We start from the raw sequence: 21,360 nt of genomic DNA, 5'->3' as shown, positions 1-21,360 counted from the left end.
CGGATTAGTATTTCGTGGGCACAAAGTAGTATTTTCTGTGCACAAAGGGGTACTATGCGGCCACAAATAAATATTTGAGGAAACTAATAATGCGCAGGTTCAATATATATTTCCCCTAATTGAGTCCCCGGGCTCCGTACTTTTTTCATAAAACAATTCGGAAACGATATTAAATACAGACAGTTTTCTTGGTGCTTTTATTTTGATAGTATAACCCGGAAGTTGTTTAATATGCGTTAAAGCTTCCGGAAGTAGCGCAACCTGGTACTTCAACTACCTCTGGCTGAATATAGATCATTAGGCATAAAATGTATAACTAAACAATTCAGATATTTTTATCATCGCATATTAGATGTTCTAGCTAACGGATCCAAGAAGAACGATTATACGATGTAAACTCAGAGAATAACAACTAACTGGAGACGCGGTGAATTTAATCCAGGTGAGATGAGCTGGCTGTTCACATGTCATTTTGATATCGTTATTTGTTAACTTTGCACATAACTGTTTACATGTGATTAATCACAGCGCCTCCATCACTGGTTCACTAACTGACCACAGGTTTCCTTTCCGGACCGCAGATTTAAAGGTTTCTTGGGGAAAAAATAAATAGTTTGTCAAATTGTTTTTGGTATTATTGGAATAAGTTCTTTACAGGTGCTGTTTATAGAATTAGAATATCATGAAAGAGTGGACTTATTTTAGTAAAAAGTAAAATTTGTATTTTATAGCATACTGATTCATCACACACACACACTCGTTCTGCCATCGTAGTGAGGACCATGTGTTGACTTGAGTGTTGACCATTGATTTTCAGTCATTTTCAACCCTTTCTCTCCCCTAACCCTAAACCTAAGCATTACCAATGCATGCCTCACCCTAACCCTTACCAATTGACACCTTAGCCCTAAACCTAACCATTAGCAAAATAGCATGTGAGGACCAGCAAAATGTCCTCACTTTGCAATAACTGGTCCTCAATTTGATGGTGAAATTGGAAAAATGGTCCTCACTCTGAGGGCTAGACAGGTACGTACACACACACACACACACACACACACACACAAACTTGCCTCATTATCTTTGTGGGGGATTTCAATTGACTTCCATTAATTTCTACAGCCTAACAATGACTCTTACCCTAAACCTAACCATTAAAACAAACCCCAAAACAGCAATATCCAGGCACAGTGGTGCAATTTCGATTCCTGGGTCTGCATGGAGTTTGCATGTTCTCCCTGAGCATAAGTGGGTTCTCTCCGGGTACTCCGACTTCTTCCCACAGTCCAAAAACATGACTGTTAGGTTAATTGGTTTCTCTAAATTGTCCTTGAGTGTGTGCGTGAATGGTTGTTTTTCCTGTTTGTCTCTGTGTTGCCCTGCGATAGACTGGCGACCTGTCCAGGGTTTACCCCGCCTCCCGCCTGTAGACAGTTGGAGATAGGCACCAGCACCCCTCATGACCCTGCTTGGGATTGGTATTAGGGTTGGTATTGGCAGTAGGCCACTCACACCGAGCCTGGTTCTGCTGGAAGTTGGAAGTTCCTAATCTCAGAGGTTGGAGCGGTCTGCTGCTCTAGTCAGCGTTAACCAATAGGGAAACATCCTACATCATTCCTTATTAGACCCCACCCAGGATGTTCATGTTCCCAGGACTCAAAGCTCTGTGAGCTCAACCAAAGATAAGGAGCATCAAAACCAAAGTTTTGAGAATCTCAACCAAAGCAGTTCTGACTTGCATGAATAAAAGTTTATGATTTGCAAATAACTTTTTCTCTTTGTGAGAAAAATTGAGTCATTTAAATTTAAGAAATAGCTTTTAGACAAAGCTTCCCCCACCCAAAAATATAGTATTACAAAAAAAATGTAATTTAAATTTCAAAAGTCTTGACTATAATTACCAAAGAAATGTCATTAAAATTTCAAAAGTTTTGACCACCATTTATTTTGTTTTCATTGAAATAAGTTTTTGTTTGTTTGAATAATATTGAGACAAATTGATCTCCATACTCCAGAGCAGCCATCCTGTCCTGTGAGCCAAAGAAGATAGCAGAGTATTCAAATACTTATTTTTTCCTCACTTTATACTGAAAGGAAGTTACCTGATTTTTTTATGACAAAATAATTTGAAAATTGTTGTTTTATTTTGTTTTAGTAATTCTCCTTGCACAGAACAAGTCACCAAGGACACCTGTCTAGGAGAACCACCAGGAATTCCGCTCACTGCCTCTTTTATATTGAACTGAAATAAAAATATGTTCTTTGGCATCTGATTGTGTAGGTTACATCATGGCTGATGACCCTCAGAGAAACTTCCGCTCTGCGTATTATGAAAAAATGGGCTTTAGAGGAGTGGAAGAGAAGAAATCACTGGAAATACTTCTTAAAGACAACCCGCTTGGTAGGAAACATTTTCAGTCTGATTGCAATTCTAACATTTCCTTTTGCTTGGTTAAAGACCATATATCGTAAACTGGGTTTGGTAGTTTTTACTAAAAAGTAACATCACTTTTTGTCGAACTGGATGAAAGATGCATGTTTAAGTGGTAATCATTAAGTTTGTACAACAAAACCAAATTTACAGCTGTGTAATGATTGATCTCAGTAGTGCACTAGTTTAACTGTAACAGCCACCACGTTCATGGTATTAACTGGCCACACCCACTGCCAAAAACCCAGCCAGTCTCCACCACTTCAAAATAAACCCCCTTTCCTCTAAAAGCTCTAGGATTTAAAGCCCAGGGGCTTGCATTACCTTGGTAAAAGGAATCATGGGTAATTTGTTCACGTGCTTACCCATTGATCAGAAAGCTAATAGAAGAGCATTATACGAACCTCTAGCTTTTATGCATGGACCCGACTTAAAGCATCTTTTATCCATCAGCTCACAGCAATTGTATAAGATGAGCAGAAACCAACAAGTGGTGGAAACCGATTCCTGTTTACTTGAATTATTTGTTCAAATGAACATTGTGTTTTAAAAAAAAAAAGTTTTACATCAAATACTGAAGAGATAGCAAGCTGTCTACTCCATTATACATCAAAGCATATCTCTTTAACCTTTGACATGATTCTTACAGTACTGTATACAAACTGCTGGCAGCGATATCTGATGCATTCTACGCTAGAAAGCTGCATTGAAATCCTCTTTATTAGCAGAACTAATGGAAACTATAAAGAACGGCAATTCATGTTTTATAGGCCAGAATTGATGGACCTAACCAACACAACTGATTAGTTTTATTGTTTTGCAGATGTAGAGAAACTCAGTACCTTCAGTCAGAGGTTCCCTCTCCCCTCCATGTATAGGATTCACGTTTGGAAAGTGCTGTTGGGTAAGTAAGCGCACCCACAAATTCACCTTAATTTCCTTTGGCTTATAGGTTTATACCCTGGTTAAAAACTAGGAAATCATTAAAAATACACAGAAAATTATTTCTTATGAAAGAGGTGTGAGCCAAAGAATATTTGCCACGTAGTCTAATGGTAGAAGTATTTCTGTCTGAATTGACTCCACATCATTCTACACAATTACTTAATTCTGTAAATGTCATCCTCCTGTAAAAGTAATCTGATATATCACCTTATTAGACTGTATTTATTTAGAAACACTTTTTATTAGCACAATATAGCCACTGCCTACACCTTAATTTTTAAGCAATGCATTCATAACAGGATTTAAATAGTCTCTTTATTTTTCCGGAGGATTTCTGATGGAAAGTAGTTCCTGGATCTTTCTATAAAGGCAGGAATTTTGGCAGTTCACTCTTCAAGAACAAACTAGCTAAAGACATCATCACTAATCCTTTAAAAAAAGCAACTGTTTTATAGTCAGGAGGGGCTGGAAGGCCATTTTAAAATGCCCTCTAGACCTCTTAAAAAAATAACAATTTTGGATTTTCATAGCAGATTGGACAATTTCCCATTTTTTTCTAACCTCACAAACTCAAAAATCATAATCATTTCTCAGACAATGCTTATGCCTGCCCCAAAGGCCCTCAAGTTACAACCATCTAGATAACGAAAAACTGTCATATTTTTAGGGGGTAAGGTATAGATTTTTCTATAACTTCTAAAAAAATAAACTTAGAGAAGTTGGCAATAATACCATTGAAAAGCTAAAAAAAAATCCCTACTAGTCCAGGTAAGAAAGTCTACAATTTGTTTTATTTGCATATATTTGTACATTACATATTAAAAAAAATATGTCAAGGATTAAAACATTAAAAATTGTATAGCTTTTTACATTAACAAATTGGAAGTTGTGTTGTTTTTGTTCTGCCTTGTTCTGAAGTTGCTGCCATCTTTGCATCAAAATTCATAATAAAAACCCAAAATCTGTGATTTATGTAATTTAATGGATACAACATGAATAAAGAAAATACCAATATCTTTGTACAAAGTATAAACAAAACAATAACTTTATTTTCATCAGAGTTGAATTCTACATTATGATTTTTTTATATAATACAAGATAAAAAAAAAAAAAAAAAAATGAAAATTTCTTTTTTACGGGTATTTCTTTTAAAATATGTAATGTACAAATATATGCAAACAAAACAAACTGTATATATCTTTACATGGACTAGAAGAGAAAAGTTTTAAATGGTATTATTGTCAACTTTGTAAGTCTATTTTTTAGAAGTTATAGCAAAATCTATACCCTTCCCCCTAAACATATGACATTATTTCGTTATCTAAACTATTATAACTTGAGGGCATTTGGGGCAGGCATAAGCATTTTCTGAAAACAAAATTATGATTTTTGAGTTTGAGAGGCTTGAAAGAATGGGAAATTGTCCAGTCTGCTTTGAAAAAAAAAAAATAAAAATTTCTGAAGAGGTCTAATGCCCTTTAAACTATTCAATAAAAAATGGAAAGGGTCAAATGTCTTCAATAATTCAATTCAAATTTCCAAACGAAATTTCTTTTTGTTTTACACTTATGTAAACAAAATGACAAATAAAAAGTCTGAGGCTAAGTCTAATAAAAAATGAAGACAATATAACATATTTTTCACTTGTGAACATTTAAGATTTATTCTGGAATTGGACCTGGTGAGGAATTAGAGAAAATACTCGGATCTGCTTCTGAAACTCTACAGTTATTGATGAGCATGTTGATCTTTTAATCATGATAGGTAAATTGATAAAATATAGCTATAGTTCATTTAGAAAGGGTTTCGCTTAATAACCTCTCTAAAAATAAGAACTTTGCAGCGTCACCTCTAAATGTCTATATAATGATAAAATCAGTCTAAAAACTAACAATAGAAGTTACAGCTGCTTAATATGACACAATAAAATTGTGAATAGTCTCCATATTCCTGCAGGAATCCTCCCTCCTCACAGTGACTCCCACTCTTTGGTTGGAGGCTACAGGAAGGAGCAGTACCAGGATGTCATGACGGCTCTGACTGTGATGAGGTACATCAACCCATCTACACCCTCCACTCACATCTACCTGCGCATGTTCCAGCTGGAGAGCCAAGTTCTTCCACGATGCTCTGAGATCTTACCGCCGGTAAGATGAATTAAAGTTAAAAAGATGTTTAACTTGTGGTGTAGTTTTCATATAATTAAAGCCGACTCCTTCCATACTTATATCTTTTGCTTTTTTAGTGGCATGCTGAGTTATAGCCTGCTGACGCCAGCAGTTTCAAAGAACCATCAAGAAAATATTAACCAGTTTATTGGAGCTATTTCTACCTGTAATGGTAGAAGGAAACCTGATATATTGGATATTTCATGGGAATGGGTTATAATATAGCACTGTTGATTATATAGGAATAAGCTAGAATATAACAGTATTCACAAGTTAGTGGCTGCTATCCTAATAATTTAAAGAAGTAAATAACTAGTTGATTGCATACACTTTAAAATGAATAGAATGTTGGAAATACACAAGAATGTTGTTTTTCTTTAGCTTTCTTTATATAGCTTACCAATTAGGGTGACCAGAAAACTTTCAGCGTGCTAAATGTCACAATAACTTTTTTATCATATCTTAAATCAGACATTTGCATAAGATTACAATGTAATTTAGGGAAGCTCAAAAAGAGATGTGCTGTTATAATACAGGATTCTCAGCAGCATAATTCAATGTAGCGGGCTGCTATACTGAAATATGTCCCCACTATGCTGAAATCCAGGCCGCTATGCTTGTTTTTTTTGTGTATGTTGACCTATTTGCACATCTATGTAAGAAAAATCTCTGTGAAAACGGGGGATCTCACGCCCTTCAGCCACTGTCATCGTCTCAGCCTTTGAAAGCAGGGATGAAGTGACTAGGTTCAGAAGGGTTCTCAAACAGTTGGTGTATTATGCCTAAACAACCCATGGGTTAGGTTTTTATGTTTTTTCAATTCAGTTTATTTATATAGCGCCAATTTACGACACATGTCATCTCAAGGCATTTTACAGTTCACCAAATCATACAGTCAAATTGATTAAAAGTTTTCTATCTAAGGAAAAAACAGCTGATTGCATTGACTCATTGACTCAAATACAATCCCTCACACTAAGCATCCTTGTAGCGACAGTGGAGAGGAAAAACTCCCTTTCCCTAGCCAATAAAATGCAACATTGCTGCAGCGGTACTCTGCCGCCTTACAGAAGCTGCAGCTGGAATAGAACAATGTCTATTGGTCAGTCTGATATGGCCTCCAACATGGAGAGAAGATTGAAATCGTAAATGATTATATAAGGTATTTGGTGCTGGTCCTTAAGGTCTCTGAATAGGGTGTGTAACATTGGTTGGGCTGAAAATGGCATATTTGCTGTTCTATGGTCGGTTCAAAATGGTGGCAATTTAGATTTTTAGCCAAAATCGTTCAGCCCCAGTTTCAACTGTATGTTAAAAAGTCGAGCCTGTAAATAAAGATAATTTTGCTAATAGCTAATTCTGACTGCAACACTTGATTTGCCTCTCCAAAGTGTTGCTATGTTGTATTTTCAGGATGAGCAGAATGAAGACTTCTTGGCCATCAGCAGAGCCATGGAGGAGATAGTTGATGATCCCATCGACTGCTATTGGCTGATCAAGTGTTTCATTAATCAGTTCCACACCAAGTTTGGAGACTCGCTTCCTCACCTTGTAAGTGTTGTTAGTTCCAAGCAAAAAGAAAAATGCTGTTAACCTGTATATTTATATATATATTTAGTTTGTTTTTGAAAATTGAAATGCTACGTTTAAAATATGTGATCCACTGATTTATCGTTGTTTTAAATGCAGTAAAGCTTGTCCACAAATCAGATCAGATGGCCGAGTTTAGGCTAGGCTAAATTTACAAACATGCTTCAAATAATATTTTACTTTTATAACATTTAATTACAAGTTACAGGGTTAATTTAAATTATTATAGTGTATCTTAAATTATCTTTGTAGAGATTTTAATCTAATCGTTTTGATCAGGAACAAACTTCTTGGCCAAATTAGAATAATTTTAAATGGGGCATGGTCACATGCTATCACTAGCTTAAAAAATACATAGCATATAAAAATCTTGACTACCAACTGGCATCAGTTTTAAGTTATTTTAATCTCTCGGGGTTATTCCGTTGCAGCCTAAGAGCTTGGAGCATTATCTGAGTCAGGAGGAACCTCGGCTGCTCGTCCATCTGAGGAGCATTGGGGCTCTTCCTCAGCTGCCTTACAGCCTGTGGTTCAAGCGCTGCTTTGCTGGCTGCCTGCCTGAATCCAGCCTGCAGAGGTCAGTACAGTCACCTATTGTTTGAATTCCTTTTTTACCTGGTATAAAAAACAATTAAAGCTACAGTGTGTAATAATTACAGGGATATACAGTCAGAAATGTAATATATTATACATAACTATGTTATTTTATCATCATCTACGAGCTCAGCCTCTTAACCTTAATATTTGCATTGCCTTAGAATTCGTTATTTATAATTACATAGGAGCGGGTCTCACAGACATGGAGGCAGACATCTTTGCGCTACGGCAGCGCAGAGCCAACAAACTAGTGATTGCGAGATCGCCAAAATGTCACAACGATGTAGAAAAAATAACGGGTATATTTATTATCTTAAGGCTACATGAAATCTATACCCTACACAGACTAATGAAATACTATCTGTAAAATTATCTATGTAAACAAACCTCATCACTTGAGAAGGTAGGTGATGCGGACGTCGTGGAAGACTGCAGTCTGACCGCTAGATGTCGCTAAAAGTTACACACTGTAGCTTTAACATTTTCAGTTGCTTCTTTCTTTGCTCTGTTGATCTGGACCACTTTTTATAAACCCTGAAGAGTTGTTGATGTTAAAGGTTGTCACCTGATTTTCTTTCTGACGCCTCAAATGTTTTCTTTTGTTAAGGGTGTGGGACAAAGTGATCAGTGGCTCCTGTAAGATCCTGGTTTTTGTAGCCCTGGAGATCTTGCTCAGCTATAAAATCATGTTGATGGGCAACACCCGACCGGAGGGAGTGGTTAAGTTCCTGTGTAATGTGAGTAAAATAATAAATATATGCTGTTGGTATTAAATGGAAAATCTAAAGACTCTTTTCTTCATCAAAAACGTACCGTAATCTCTGTAACAATTCATTGTAGTTTCATAATGAAGATTCATGATTTAAGAACAGTTTGGACTTGAGAAAAAGAAATAAATTGGAAGAATTCCCATTATGTTGATACTGTGAATGTGAAAAGAGAGCACCTTTTTATTTAGACATTTAACAGTTTGGCTGCTTTATCTTTAAGAATGTTGCTAAAACGATTTTTTGAAAATGGATGAGCACTAAATGTCAACTCTGAGAAGAAGAATCCAACCAATCACTGACTAAATGTAATCAGTTTCTAGTTTTCGTTTTAATTCTCTGAGTATAAATAAAAATATATATATATATATGTAGGATGATCGGAGAGTTTAGGAACTTTCAATAAAAAAAAATGCATTTTTTTCTGTTTGACCACGTGAGCAAAATAAGGCAAGTAGCCATTTCCAAATGTCATGTTGGTTGACATGAAGTTTTTATTTTGAAGGGAAATGTGCAACATTATAATTGTTTTTTTGGATATTAATGTGACAGAAACACCTTTCTCTCATAGGTCGGGAGATAAATGCAAGAGTTAGCTAAACATTTAAATGTCGTTTTTTTAATTGCTTTTATTTTTCCATTAAACACTTTATCTATAAAAATAAATTTACCTCACCTCTATTTAAAACGACAATCTGTCTCTTCTAGATACCTCAGGAAAACACAGATGCTATTGTCACCAAGGCTATCGATTTGTGGCAGAAATACTGCGGCAACCCAAACCACGCCCCGTAGCTGGATGGATCCAACAGGACCCCCACATCTTCTACTGAACTGAGGCCAAAGTTCATCTGTGGCCTTGTTTGATAAGGATACCAGAAACTTTTTTTTTTAATCTGTTCCAGCTCCCATCTAAGAACATTCCAGACCTTCAAAGGAAGGACAAGTGAAGTTGGAATGAAGGCTGTAAGGAGCTAGCAAACATTTTTGGGATGTGGACTTAATACTGATGCGGAAAAAAAACTGACAAAGACAAACAAATTTACAATTTTTTAATAAGTTTCCTTTGTTTAAGAAATGCCATACATTAGACCTCTTCAGAAAATAAACATTTTTTATTTTCAAAGCAGACTGGACGTTTTCCTATTCTTTCAAACCTAAAAAATTATTTTAGCTTGGTTCCAAAAAATGGGAAATCAACCAGTCTGCTATAAAAATACAAAATTGTTATTTTTTGAAGAGGTCTAGCCATACATCATCGAGGACTCACAATAAATTAATATCAACATGCGGTTCTCTGTTTACAAAAGACCATTTGAAAATCCTTTCAGTTTATTTACATCATCTCAGAAGTCTGAGAGTATTTCCTTTAAGGACAGATTCGAACATACAAGAGACAGCAGGAATCCTGACTCTTACACACTCACACACACAGTTAAATAAATCATTAATAATACAGTCAGAAGTAGAAATTCATGGATTCAGTTTGAGTTGTAAGGTGGCAGGTTTCACATTGTATTCCCATAAAAGGCTTATCCAAGGCAATAACACAGCAGAGTTCAGTGATTGTTGTGTCAATATCTAATATTCAATTTTAAATAGTCATTGGAAATTCAAAAATGATTGTAAACAAAAATGTAGGCACAGTGACACAGCAAATCACTGATCTCTGTAATATATATATATATATATATATATTAAAAAAAAATTCTAAGATTTCTTTTGGTTTTTGATTCTGATTTCAGACTAAAATTTTCACTTCAAAAACAATCATAAAAAAGAAAAAACAACACTGTTCTCTTCCTCAAGCTTTGCACAGGTTTCCAATAATCAGGCATGTGGCAAAATAAAATATTTCCTTTTTTTTCATCATAAAAATGACAGTTTAAAATCTTTTGAATATCAAGAAGTCATTAAAAATTCCCACTTCGGGAAAACAACAGTTTTTAATTTCTAGGTTTTGTAGCGCCCTCTGTGGAATGTTTGTTTGCTCCCACTGCCCGGATCAAACAGGCTGATACTAATCAACAGTTCGAAGACGGCAGGTCGTGGTCTGAAAACACATCAGAAGAAGAACTGTGCTGACTACGGCCGATGAAATCTGCAGAGGGGAAATAAAAAAAAAAAAATCCAATCTGTTAATGAAATGTATGAAAGCAGCAGGCTGCTAATAACTTTTTACCTTCTGTAGCTTACTAGGTTCTCCCTCATAATTAGGCTGTAAGTCACCTGGGTCTGCCAAAATCTGTCGTTAAAATCTGCTTCTCTATTTTGAAAGAGTTGCTACACTGGGAAAAAAAAATCCAAATCTAGATCAATAATTTCTTCCTAAAATAAGTACATTTATTTTTGAATTATGACGGTAAAAGAGACATTATGCCAAGGGAACAAGACAGTTTACATTTAGAATAAGAAAAGACAATTTATCTTAATATCTAATTTTAAGATTAAGAGTACTCATTTTATTGGCAAATCATCTCATTTGCCTACTCAAATTAAGGATAAATACACTTAATTTAAGAAATGTTTACTTTTTTCTAGATCGTTTTTCCAGTGTAGAAAAAAAGTATAACTCCTTTTGTTCAAAATGCCTAAATAAACAGTTTCTGGTTCATTTTGTGGATCTTCAATTACCTCTGATGGTGCTTTCCGCTACCCTGTATATAGGGCTTTTGGTTTTGTGCTTTTAACAGCAACACACACATTTCTAATGTATTTTCCACAAACCATGAATAAAAACTGGTTGCCCAAATGTACTTTGGAAATTTGCTTTACATAAACCAAAGAAGGAATTTCAATTGCATGATTTAAATTATTATATCAACTGCAACCATTAAACAGGGCCTGTTGTAACTGTGTATGAACTTCAGCTGTTTTGATTATGCCTGTATTAGTGTAGTGACAGGGGTGTGTGTGGGTGTAGAAGTGTTATTGTGTAAAGTGGGTGTTTGGGAGGGAGTTTTTTCACATTTGTTGAAGTGGTGCAGCACTAAGCACCTAAGAGCTGGAAAGGACGCCAACATCCCAGCACCCCTTCATGGCAAAGGATGCTTTTCCAGCTGCTTCGGCCTCTTATTAAAATACTGATGCCCAGCTATCTGATGTTAACGATCTGTAAAGGAATAGCTGGACTAAGATAAATATGTCAGGGGATATTGCAGAATGCCTATTAGATTTTTTATTTTTATTTTTTTTGATAGGGTAGCCTGAAATTTTAAAAAATCTGTTTGTTAGTTGAGATATAAAAAGAACAAAGCTTATTAATTTAATAATTTAAATTATTTTCAACATCTTACTTATTCCTTAGAAAATGGTTTGTAGTTTAATTTCTTTTTTGCATTTTAAAACAGAACTCAACCATTTGTTTTTGACATCGTTTTCTTAAAAAAACAAACCACCAAAAAATAGACCAATAGAATGTACTCTTCCCTAGTTTATTTTAGGATGTTTAATTTAGTATTGAAATGAAATTAAAAATGTTTTTTTCTGTATTCCCTATATTATTTATATATATATATATATATATATATATATATATATATATATATATATATATATTAAGAAATTTTAATCTTACAGTGACACCCCCACCCCCTCCAAAAAAAAAAATATATATATATATATATACATTCCCTAAGGTGGTATGTGGCTGAATTTCTACTTCACTGCAGTAAAAAAAAAAAAACGCATCCCCGCAGCATTGGCATGTTGCTCCACAGGCGCAAAGATGAGGTCTGGTTTCTCCGTTAGGGCGTCCGGGCGACATGGCATTTAAAACGTCGGACAGCACTTCTGAAAAACGAGATTGGGAGATCCCAGATGCAAAAAAAGTGCAATGTTGCAAGGAGTTTTGTGATATCTGGTATTGCGTGGGTCCTCCTTGTGGCTGGCTCCAAATCCATTCGGAGTTCCCCCAACAGCTCCAAAATGCCAATGCTGGATAAACGAAATGTTTTGATGATCGTTTCCTCCTTCATTGCAAAAAAATATTCACACGGAGTGAAAAAATGCGTTCTCTGCGTCTCCTTGCTTCATTTCGATGTCTCCTTGCGACAATAACCGCTGCCATGTGTGCGCAATTACGCATACAGACCATTTGCACCTTCTTTTGAAACGTGTTAAATATAGAGTCAGATACCGTTAGCAAAATTGCTTTCAGGTTTAATAAATCACTTTGCGAGTGCTAAATTTATATATTTACATGTTCTCCTCCCACAAGACGCACTTTTGCGTGTAAACGCCCCATATTGCATATTCATTGCAGAAAAAGTACTAAATGGATAAGAGGCGCTATTTAGCACGTTTTAAAGACCAAATTCTTTTAGCACGCTGTTGATGGATGAGTTTGTACATTTTTTAGCGTGCGCAGTGAAATAGCTCACGTTTTTATACACGCAAACCTTTGATAGATCCGGCCCTTTAAATAGTAATATCTCTTTAATAGTAACACATATGAAACAGGAACAATTAAGCCCACTGTCTTCCAGATCCGTATGATTATAAAAAAAAAATTTAAGTAGATTCCTAAGACTTTAAAAGCCTGTTCCTATTATATTTTTAAGGCAAGGCAAGGCAAATTTATTTGTATAGCACAATTCAGTACAAAGACAATGCAAAGTGCTTTACTTGATTAAAATACAGGAAGATAAAACAGAATCAAGCAGGAAAAAAATAAAAAAATAAAATAAAAAATGCAGAAACAACAAAAGAATATTAAAAACAGTTGGAAGATTTTGTTAGATTACATTTATTTATTTGATGATTTTTTTTTTCATTTTTTAATGGAGAAGAGGACTTTAGCTAATTTTCCAGTATTTGATTTCTAATTATCTTTAAAGCTGTTAGCATTTGATAAAAAATTTCTAAGGGTTTTATATGTAAATATCTGAGAAAACCTCAGGTGCTCTTTGAACAGTGGTGTATAAAATGTTTTTCAGGTGAGTAAAAATCCTTAGTTTGAAAAATAAAAACGAAAAGAGGAAAGAAAATTAATTTCCTTGTTTTTATGCCTGATTAATTAACTAAATATGCAGTATTTAAATGAGATTATTTTAGATCTAAAACAATAAAAGGTTCAAATAAGCTTGCATTATTCTGTATTGTGCACCTACATACTAGTCGGGTAAACTTCAATTATTTTAAATTGCAGTCTCAGGTTGCTATAATATGACTACAGTTTGAAAAACTGTTTCTTAGATGCCCCAAAATGATGGATTATACTGTCTTAAAATAATACCTTCTCAAAGAACAGAGACCTATAGCACTTTTAAAGGAGGAGCTTCATTCTGTAAAGTTAGAGCAGCATTGCTGTGCAACTATAATCCTACGGCTTTATCTGCACTGATGATATATGATCCCAGTGTAAGTAGTGGTGTCCTTCCTCACCTAAAGCAGAACATAACCGAGCTGTAAGATGTTTCCTGATATTACATTTCAGTTTGGAAGAGGATGGGAAGCTTCATGCTCGGTTGCTTTTGATATTTTACCAGTTAAGCACAGTCAGCAGCTTGATGCTGATCAAGTGAGCAATGAACTGATAAAAGTGATGCGTGGTGTAAAACTGCAGCACCAACCACTGCAGCTCCATTTAGGGGTTTGAGTTTTTATTTCCACCATTTGAACCTCTTCCTTTATTTCACATACCTGGTGAGATGGTGGCTCGACTCATGCACCTCCATCTCTGTGCTTTTAAACTCATTCAGCTCTTTTCTGATGGCAGCCTAAGGAAAACACAAAGTTTAATTAAATAGAGTGCTGTGAAATATTTTATTCTCCTGGTTCCATTTTATAAAATCAAAATATGGCTTGAAATCATCAAACTAATCATTCATTCAGATAAAAAAAACAAAAAGAAGTTTAGTTCTAATGGTGGGATTATGTTTAATGGGTAAAAAGCCTATCCAAACCAATCTGGACCATACCTTTATTTGTTAAATTGTAAATCATTTGTGATTACCCGCCCTTTTGGCTGAGCTAAGTCCATTTCAACCATGCCTGAATACTGCCTGACCTGTAAAATTAAACAGTGATTTTAATAGAATCCAACTGAAAAGGTAAAGAAGGCAAAGTGTAACAAAATGATCAGGACAAAGCCCAAAATATACATAAAAATTACATTTTTAGCATCCATGTTTGGAAAGGGTTAGAATGAGCTTTGGACTCAAAAAAACGCAATGAGAGCCAACAGACACAAATGGAGAAAACATGGAACAGTGTTCAATCTTCACAGGAGCTGCTATCCTCATAGAAAGGATTTACTCCATGAAAACACCGACACCTCAACCAGAGGCCAATAAAGAACCAACAATTTGAAACTAAGCTCCTTGATCACATCTCTAGTGTGACTTTAAACATGTTAAATTTTCCTCTAGTGTTTTATGATAAACTGTTCAAGAAATAAGAGTTGGTAAAAACTCCTTAAACCACTTATTGTAAATGGAGGGGTTTGCTGCTAAAGGTTTAACGACCAGATTAATTAAGGAAGCCTTTACTTTTTAACATGGGACCTGGTTCATTTGGATATGTACTATTTGAACTTATCCCTACTCATCCTTATTTAATATTAAAATTTGCTTTGTTTTGAAGTGTGACAAAAAAAACCCATTCATTTCTGTTTTGCGTTTTAAACAGACCTTATCTGCCGCTGTCAGCCGAGTCCATGGCTTGTCTGCCCTCCTGTCGTAGTCCTGAGCCTCAGCGACCTCCACATAGTCGCTAAACCGGATGAGGATCTTGGCCTCCCTCAGCTCCTCAACTGTGGGTCTACTACTGAGCTAGATGATGAGGAAAAAAGACATGTGCTGAAATAACCTGCAGCAGATATGAAGCAAAGATGCTCCAGCAGTGGGAGCAACCCTCTAAAGAGTTGACATAAGCAATTAAAATTCACAACTGTACCCACTTATTAACACTTCTAGACAATGGTTTTTAAAGAAATCTTTGTACAATCTCTAATTATGAATATGTTACTTGAGTGTTTGATTAAAAAAATGCTGAGTACTCACAGGTATTAGCTCTTATTGCGCACGATATTAATAAAAGTCGTTCAGAACAATTAGTAAGTCTTATCAGTTTTACAAACTGAAATCAAAGCACTGCTAATTTTTTTTTTTTATCTTGTTGCTCGGTCCAACATCCTTCAGCCATCAGTTGTTGTTAATAACTTTCTAGATCTCTGTAATTTCTGCTTGAGGCAAAGGTCATTATGCTTGAACTGCTAATGTTTGGGCTGTTAAGTGCAAGATTAAAGTTATTTTGCGATCATTTCCTCCGAATGACAACAGTTTGAGTTCATCAGGTTATAATGGGGAGGTGTTGGCCTAGTGATTATACTGGAAAATCAAAATCTAGATAAGTCATTTTTTCTTAAAACATTGGATTGTCTTATTTCAAGAGCATATTATCTAATTTTCTTATTTTAAGAGTAAAAATACTCATTCCATTGTCAAAATATCTCATTTACCAACTCAAATTAAGAGTAAATACGCTTAATTTAAGACAGTTTAACTTATTTCTAGATCGTTTTTCCAGAGTAGAGCAGTGCACTTGTGCTCTGAGAAGGTTGCAAGTATCCGGTTCGATCCCCACGGCTGCACTACATGGGTCCCTGAGCAAGACCCTTAACCCCACACTGCTCCCCGGGCTCCCCACAGTGGCAGCCCACTGCTCCCCAGTGGGATGAGTTGAATGCAGAGGTGAAATTCTCCAATGTGAGATCAATAAATTATCAATTATTATTTATTATTAGTAGGTTTACAACAGCCAGTTTATCTATATTTCCCAAAACCTGCGTCCAGAAAAAAAAGAAAGCTAAGTAATGTCACTTTTAACCATCCCAGTTGTTTAGCATTGGATGCATATTAATTGAAACTTAATAAACAGAAGACTAAAGTTTCTTTACATTGGGAGAAAATAAACTAGATATTATAGTGGCCTGATGTGAAACACCAGCAGTAAAAATACATGAGAGTTGGTTGACCTCTGACCCTCTGACTGTGTTTGTTTCTCAGAGGGTCATTTTCTTGTTCCTAACAGCAAATAGCTTCTCAAAAACTGCTGATTACACTGCAAAAACTGTCTAGAAATAAGCAGAACAGTCTTAAATGATGTGCATTTACCCTTAATTTTTACTCTTAAAGTAAGATAATTAGATAATATGCACTTGAATTAAGACAATGCCATTTTTTATTTTAAATGTAAATTGTCTTGTTTCATTGACAAGGTAAGTGTCTCACTTACCTCCTCAATTTTCATTATTTTAACAAAAAATTACTTATTTGGATTTCAATTTTTTGCAGTGTATATATTATGTACTGATATTTTTTTCTTTTAACATGTCACTCTTTTAAAACTCCGGTCTGAGATGTGTATATGAAATACATTTCTCTTTGCTCTTTTAGGCCAGTATTTTTAAACACCCAAATTATTTTATTGAATAGATAGAATAACAAAAGAATCAACTTCCTGAGATATTAAGTAACAAGGCATTAAGTAATAAATTGTTAAATATTGATTTTTTTTCCACTTTAATCAGGTCAACCTTTCAAGACTACCTCAGCATGAACTACACAAATATAAAATATTAATTCCTTTTTAAAATTCTAAAGCAAAATAAAAGAGTATAGTCACTGGAGGAAACCATATTCATCTAATCGGATTGAACAGATTATTAATAATAGTCATTATTTATTTATACTTTTTCCTTTCTTACCTTTTTGGATAAATGTCTCTTGATCTCCCATTTCTCCTCCTGCTCCTCCAGATCAGTTCGAGCTGAAAGTAACAGCAGAATGAGGAGGATCATAAAACCTGCAGATGATAACCTTTCACTGTGGCTGCAAAGCAACTCACGTTTGAGAATGTTTCTTTGTTCCAGCTCCTCTACGGTCGGCCTTTGACTCAACCGCCTGAAAAGAAAGAAAACGAGGTCTACATTTTATCTTCATGGGTGCAGGCGGGCAGACAAAGGCTGCTACTGCGCTATTCACCAAAAGCTGTTATAAAGCAAACCAAAAATTATAATCAATAAAAAAGAAAATATAAATACATACTTTTGTCACATTCTTTGACAAAATGTAAAATGCTTACATCTTAAAAAATAGTTTTTTTTTTTATTATCAAAGATCAAGGTAATCAAGGTAACAGTGGCACATCAGTTAAGGGGAGTGAAGCTGTTTGTTTAATGCACAATGTGAACGTATTAAGAAGTAGCTATGATTGTTTTATAAGTAATATGGTAAAGAATCAGGTCTTTGTGAAAAGACTAATCCTATATTTCAGTTTGTTTTAAAGCTCTCTCGCTAAATTAAACTCTTGTTTGCTGATATTAATAGTGTAAACAATAGTGATAGTGTAAACAAGTGAGGAACGTGTATAATTAAGTTCTAATATGCCATTTTCTGCTAAAATGGGAATATATTAACATTTATTTTCTTCAAAATACAATACCCCTGGTGTTAGGTTTCTATCTTTTGGGTGAACTAACTTCTTATTTAAATGAAAATGTTTTCGAAATCCAAGTCTGTCAGGATTTAAGAAACATTTTAGGCTTACCTGCGGAATATAATACAACTAAATAAAGATGTGATGCCTGTTATGTAGTGTAAAAAAAAAAAACACACTGACAAATGAAAGCAGAAAAGAAGAATCATCTCTCATGAGCTTATATCTCTGGTTTTTATCTACATTTATCTGCTCTAAATCAAGTCATCTTTTACAATGGCTGCAATCTTCAACTGGACCACTAGATGGCAGTAAAACAATAATCCTCCAGCTATCACTCCTTTTTTCCTCACACTGAGATTCATGTCTATTTATATTTATTTTATGACTGTTCTCTTTTAATCTCCGTCCTCTTCAGTGTACATTAACTAAATTCTGTGTGCAAAACATCCCTTTTAGTCTGATCCTCACCTGGTGAGTTTGGTGGCAGTTTGTTGTCGGTATTCCAGACGTTCCTGGTCCGACTGCATTGGCAGGATGTTCTTCTCTTGCAGCTCCCTCTTTGATGGACGGTTACTGAGCTTGATGGCCAGAGAATCTTTTCGTAAAACCTTCATGGCCAGCGTACCTTCAGAAGAAGTTAAGTTCAATGGTTATTTGAGGTGTGCAGATTATAGCTCGGCTTTTCTTTTTTTTGCACCACTACAAATATGGCAGGATGACAGGGAAGACTAAGATGCAACGTGTTGAGCAGTCAGACTACTTTACCTGAGAAAGGTAACAAATGCCCTTAATTTATCTTTTCACCACAGAAAAGTCCAACACTGCAGAATGATGCTGTTTATTTGTAGAATATACACCCAAATATAAGGAAAATAAAACAGCTTACTTGTAAGCAGTGTATCATCTTCTTCCTCATCATCCTCTTCCTCTTCGTCATCTTCTTCCTCCTCCTCTTCATCCTCCTCCTCCTCTTCCTCTTCTTCGTCTCTGTACATCCCGGGCAGCTCCTCATAGTCTGCCTCATTGGGGAGATTTTCTTTATCATCGTCACACTCAATCATCATCGTGGGAACAGCTTGCATCATGGAACTGCAGTAAAATAAGAAGAAATGGAAGTTTACAGAGTTCAAACAAGTTTTTATTTATTTTAAAGGTGGAACAAGAGATGCAAAAGTTTTTAATTAAAGGGACACTATGCAACATTTTTCAGTTAATTAATGTGTTCCATAACATTTTGGATGATTAAATGGGTCATTTCAGGTTGAACAAAGGTATTCTCGGCCGCCCTGGTGGTCTGTGGGGGAAATACTGCACTTGCAACTGCAGGAGCACCGACCCGCACCCACAGGCTCAGAAGTCTCGTGAGAGTCAGTCTTGCTTTACGGCGAGAACTGCTACACGCCCCCATTTAAAAGCATTCTCGTTGCTAGCACAGTGGTAATCTTTGTGCAGTTATGCTACGTTCACGCAGCAAAAGCAGCAAAATCGCGTCTGCTGCTTCATTTTTGCTGCTTGTACCAGTTAGTTCTGACGCGTGGCTGAAGCAGCTTTGCTGCTCTGGTGCAAAAGTGTGTCTGAGGCGCGTTGGGCGGAGCTTCACTATCCTTTCTCTGCCTTGCAGCTATATTTGCTGTGATCAGTGGGAATAAAGTAGTTTTAATATGTGTTTAAGTGAGAAAATACACCTGAAAACGTAATCAGTGCAGTCAGTTCATTCAGATTATTATCCTGCCTTCAATATTTTTTCTGTCGGAGCCGCTCAGACCCCCACATACCAGGGATGCGCCGACAGTATGGATCCCTTCATCAGCAGCGGTTCACCGCGGCAGCTGGTAGGTGTTTTTCATCTAAATAATCCAAACTGCATATTCTGCCGGAAGATTTCTGCATTTTCGGTTAATTTAGGCATCAATAAACTGTTTAAGAGGAGTGATCATCAGCGCTGTGTCTCTCTCCCTGCGTTAAACGCACCCGATGCGCTGCTTCAGCTGCTCAGACGTGCTGCGCCTGGTGCGCGGGACCTTTTGCAACGCCTTGACGCGCGTCAACCATTGACTTTGCATGTAAACTCGCTGCTTCTGTCGCGCCAGCTACATCCAGTGTGAACGCAGCGTTAGTCATTCGCTGCTAAGCTCAAAACAACCGCGCCTGGCTTGACGGAGAAACCAGGAGAACAGCTGTGCATATTTACGACAGTGCACTTTTACTTTCGCCCTCTGGAGGGAGCCTCACTGGAAAATCAACACCGGTTGCATAGTGTACCTTTAAAGGGAGAAGAAAATTTGTTTATAAAACCCAAGATCATCTCTGGATTGATATTTTTGAGACATATGGAGATTGAGTTAAACATATCTGTATAATTATGATGACCAGAAAGTCCTCACCTCTCAAACCTCTGCATGGTGAGGGCAAGTGTCTTATTGAGCTCCTCTATGATCCGGCTCGGGGGGTGCAGGGGTACAGGCTGCAGCGCCCCATACTGCAGCGGGTGTCCACCCATCGCAGCGTGGCTGGGTTGGGCGGGACATTTCTGGAATGTGACTGGAGAGGGCTCCAATCTTCCTGCAGGAACTGATATCAGGAGCTTCTTCGGAGGTAGAGGAGGAGAAAGTTTGGATGACATGCATGGCAACTTCACAGGGGTACCATCTGTTAAACAGGGAGGAAGGGGCAGATATAAGGATACAGGTTCACTTAGCAGCAGCAGAAATGGAGACGAGCTTACCTGTGATGTGGTTGGGAAGTCTGTTGAAAGGTTTGGGTGGAAGAGCAGGTGGCTGTTTGTGTGAAGTTGGAGGTCGAGAAAGCGGTGATTCTGATCCATCAGTGGAAAACACTGTGGAGGCCTTTGCTTGCGGCGTCGGGCTGGAGTTCTGAGTCTGGCTTTGTCGAAACACACCCTCACTTTGCATCTGAAACTCCAAACATCCTGCTGTGAATAAAAATCAACAGAAATCAGTAAGAGAGCAATATGTCTGACAAATCAAAAAGTGGCAGCAGTGGCTGAGGTTTTGTTTCCTACCTACAGCAGCTGTTGCTCCTTCCATCAGCTCAGGATCTTCCGGTTCAGAGGGGATTGCACCGAGAGCTGAGGAGTGCCCGTTTTCCATCTTCACCTCCTCCCTGAGAACTGGAGAGGATGTCCCACCTACATAGAAACAGACAGAAAATAGGCCAACTAGTATGCTAAATCCTGAGAAAGCCTGTTTTCAGCCCTGAATGTTGAATCATTTCCTTTTAAAAGTTTAAGCTGGCCTAATTATTATGTATTACATATTTCAGTACAAATATTTAATAAAGTCCTATGCTGTTTTGGTTTTATTTGTCTAACGCCCAAACAAAGAAAATGCACTTTTCTGTCATTTTGGTGCATCTCTGACTGAATGCACTGGAAAAACGATCTAGAATTAAGTACAAA

General features: G+C 36.4%; 2 protein-coding genes across 4 annotated transcripts in view; one reads left to right on the top strand and one right to left on the bottom strand.

Moving 5' to 3' along the window:
* Positions 1–228: 228 nt before the first annotated feature.
* tbc1d7 (TBC1 domain family, member 7) lies at positions 229–15,478 on the top strand. Of its 2 annotated transcripts, XR_005281356.1 has the most exons (9): positions 229–442; positions 2,282–2,401; positions 3,255–3,335; positions 5,333–5,523; positions 6,958–7,095; positions 7,566–7,711; positions 8,339–8,468; positions 9,207–9,464; positions 15,129–15,478. XR_005281356.1 is itself a non-coding variant. In XM_038291705.1 (8 exons), exons 2-8 carry the CDS (start codon positions 2,290–2,292, stop codon positions 9,291–9,293), a joined length of 885 nt encoding a protein of 294 aa, XP_038147633.1. In that variant the 5' UTR covers positions 229–442; positions 2,282–2,289; the 3' UTR covers positions 9,294–10,183. The 2 variants fall into 2 exon arrangements, 1 of the variants encoding a protein (XP_038147633.1); XM_038291705.1 differs by lacking the exon at positions 15,129–15,478 and having other exon boundaries at positions 9,207–10,183.
* Positions 10,358–21,360, bottom strand: part of LOC119787693 (phosphatase and actin regulator 1-like) — a 44,392-nt gene continuing 33,389 nt past the window's right edge. The window contains exons 4-13 of one of the 2 annotated variants that reach the window (XM_038291703.1): positions 20,965–21,090; positions 20,668–20,874; positions 20,327–20,591; positions 18,829–19,031; positions 18,411–18,567; positions 17,349–17,404; positions 17,209–17,270; positions 15,131–15,271; positions 14,142–14,218; positions 10,358–10,599 (exon numbers count right to left, since the gene is read on the bottom strand). In XM_038291703.1, coding sequence (XP_038147631.1) covers positions 10,584–10,599; positions 14,142–14,218; positions 15,131–15,271; positions 17,209–17,270; positions 17,349–17,404; positions 18,411–18,567; positions 18,829–19,031; positions 20,327–20,591; positions 20,668–20,874; positions 20,965–21,090 — 1,310 coding nt within the window. In that variant the 3' untranslated portion in view covers positions 10,358–10,583. Of the gene's footprint in view, positions 10,600–14,141; positions 14,219–15,130; positions 15,274–17,208; positions 17,271–17,348; positions 17,405–18,410; positions 18,568–18,828; positions 19,032–20,326; positions 20,592–20,667; positions 20,875–20,964; positions 21,091–21,360 lie in introns of those variants that run through there. The other variant, XM_038291704.1, reaches the window with a different exon arrangement.

The sequence above is a fragment of the Cyprinodon tularosa genome, unplaced genomic scaffold (genome assembly GCF_016077235.1).
Source record: "Cyprinodon tularosa strain WSP-4 unplaced genomic scaffold, ASM1607723v1 ctg30, whole genome shotgun sequence".
Taxonomy (NCBI): Eukaryota; Metazoa; Chordata; class Actinopteri; order Cyprinodontiformes; family Cyprinodontidae; genus Cyprinodon; species Cyprinodon tularosa.
The sequence above is the reverse complement of the archived record's forward strand: the minus strand, read 5'-3'. Positions and strand labels throughout refer to the sequence as shown.

Excerpts from the sequence above, each read along its gene's own strand:
- tbc1d7 (XM_038291705.1), top strand. The coding sequence starts at position 2,290 with ATGGCTGATGACCCTCAGAGAAACTTCCGCTCTGCGTATTATGAAAAA. Across the intron at positions 7,096-7,565 it reads GAGACTCGCTTCCTCACCTT|CCTAAGAGCTTGGAGCATTA; the intron begins GTAAGTGTTGTT and ends ATTCCGTTGCAG. Across the intron at positions 8,469-9,206 it reads TGGTTAAGTTCCTGTGTAAT|ATACCTCAGGAAAACACAGA; the intron begins GTGAGTAAAATA and ends TGTCTCTTCTAG.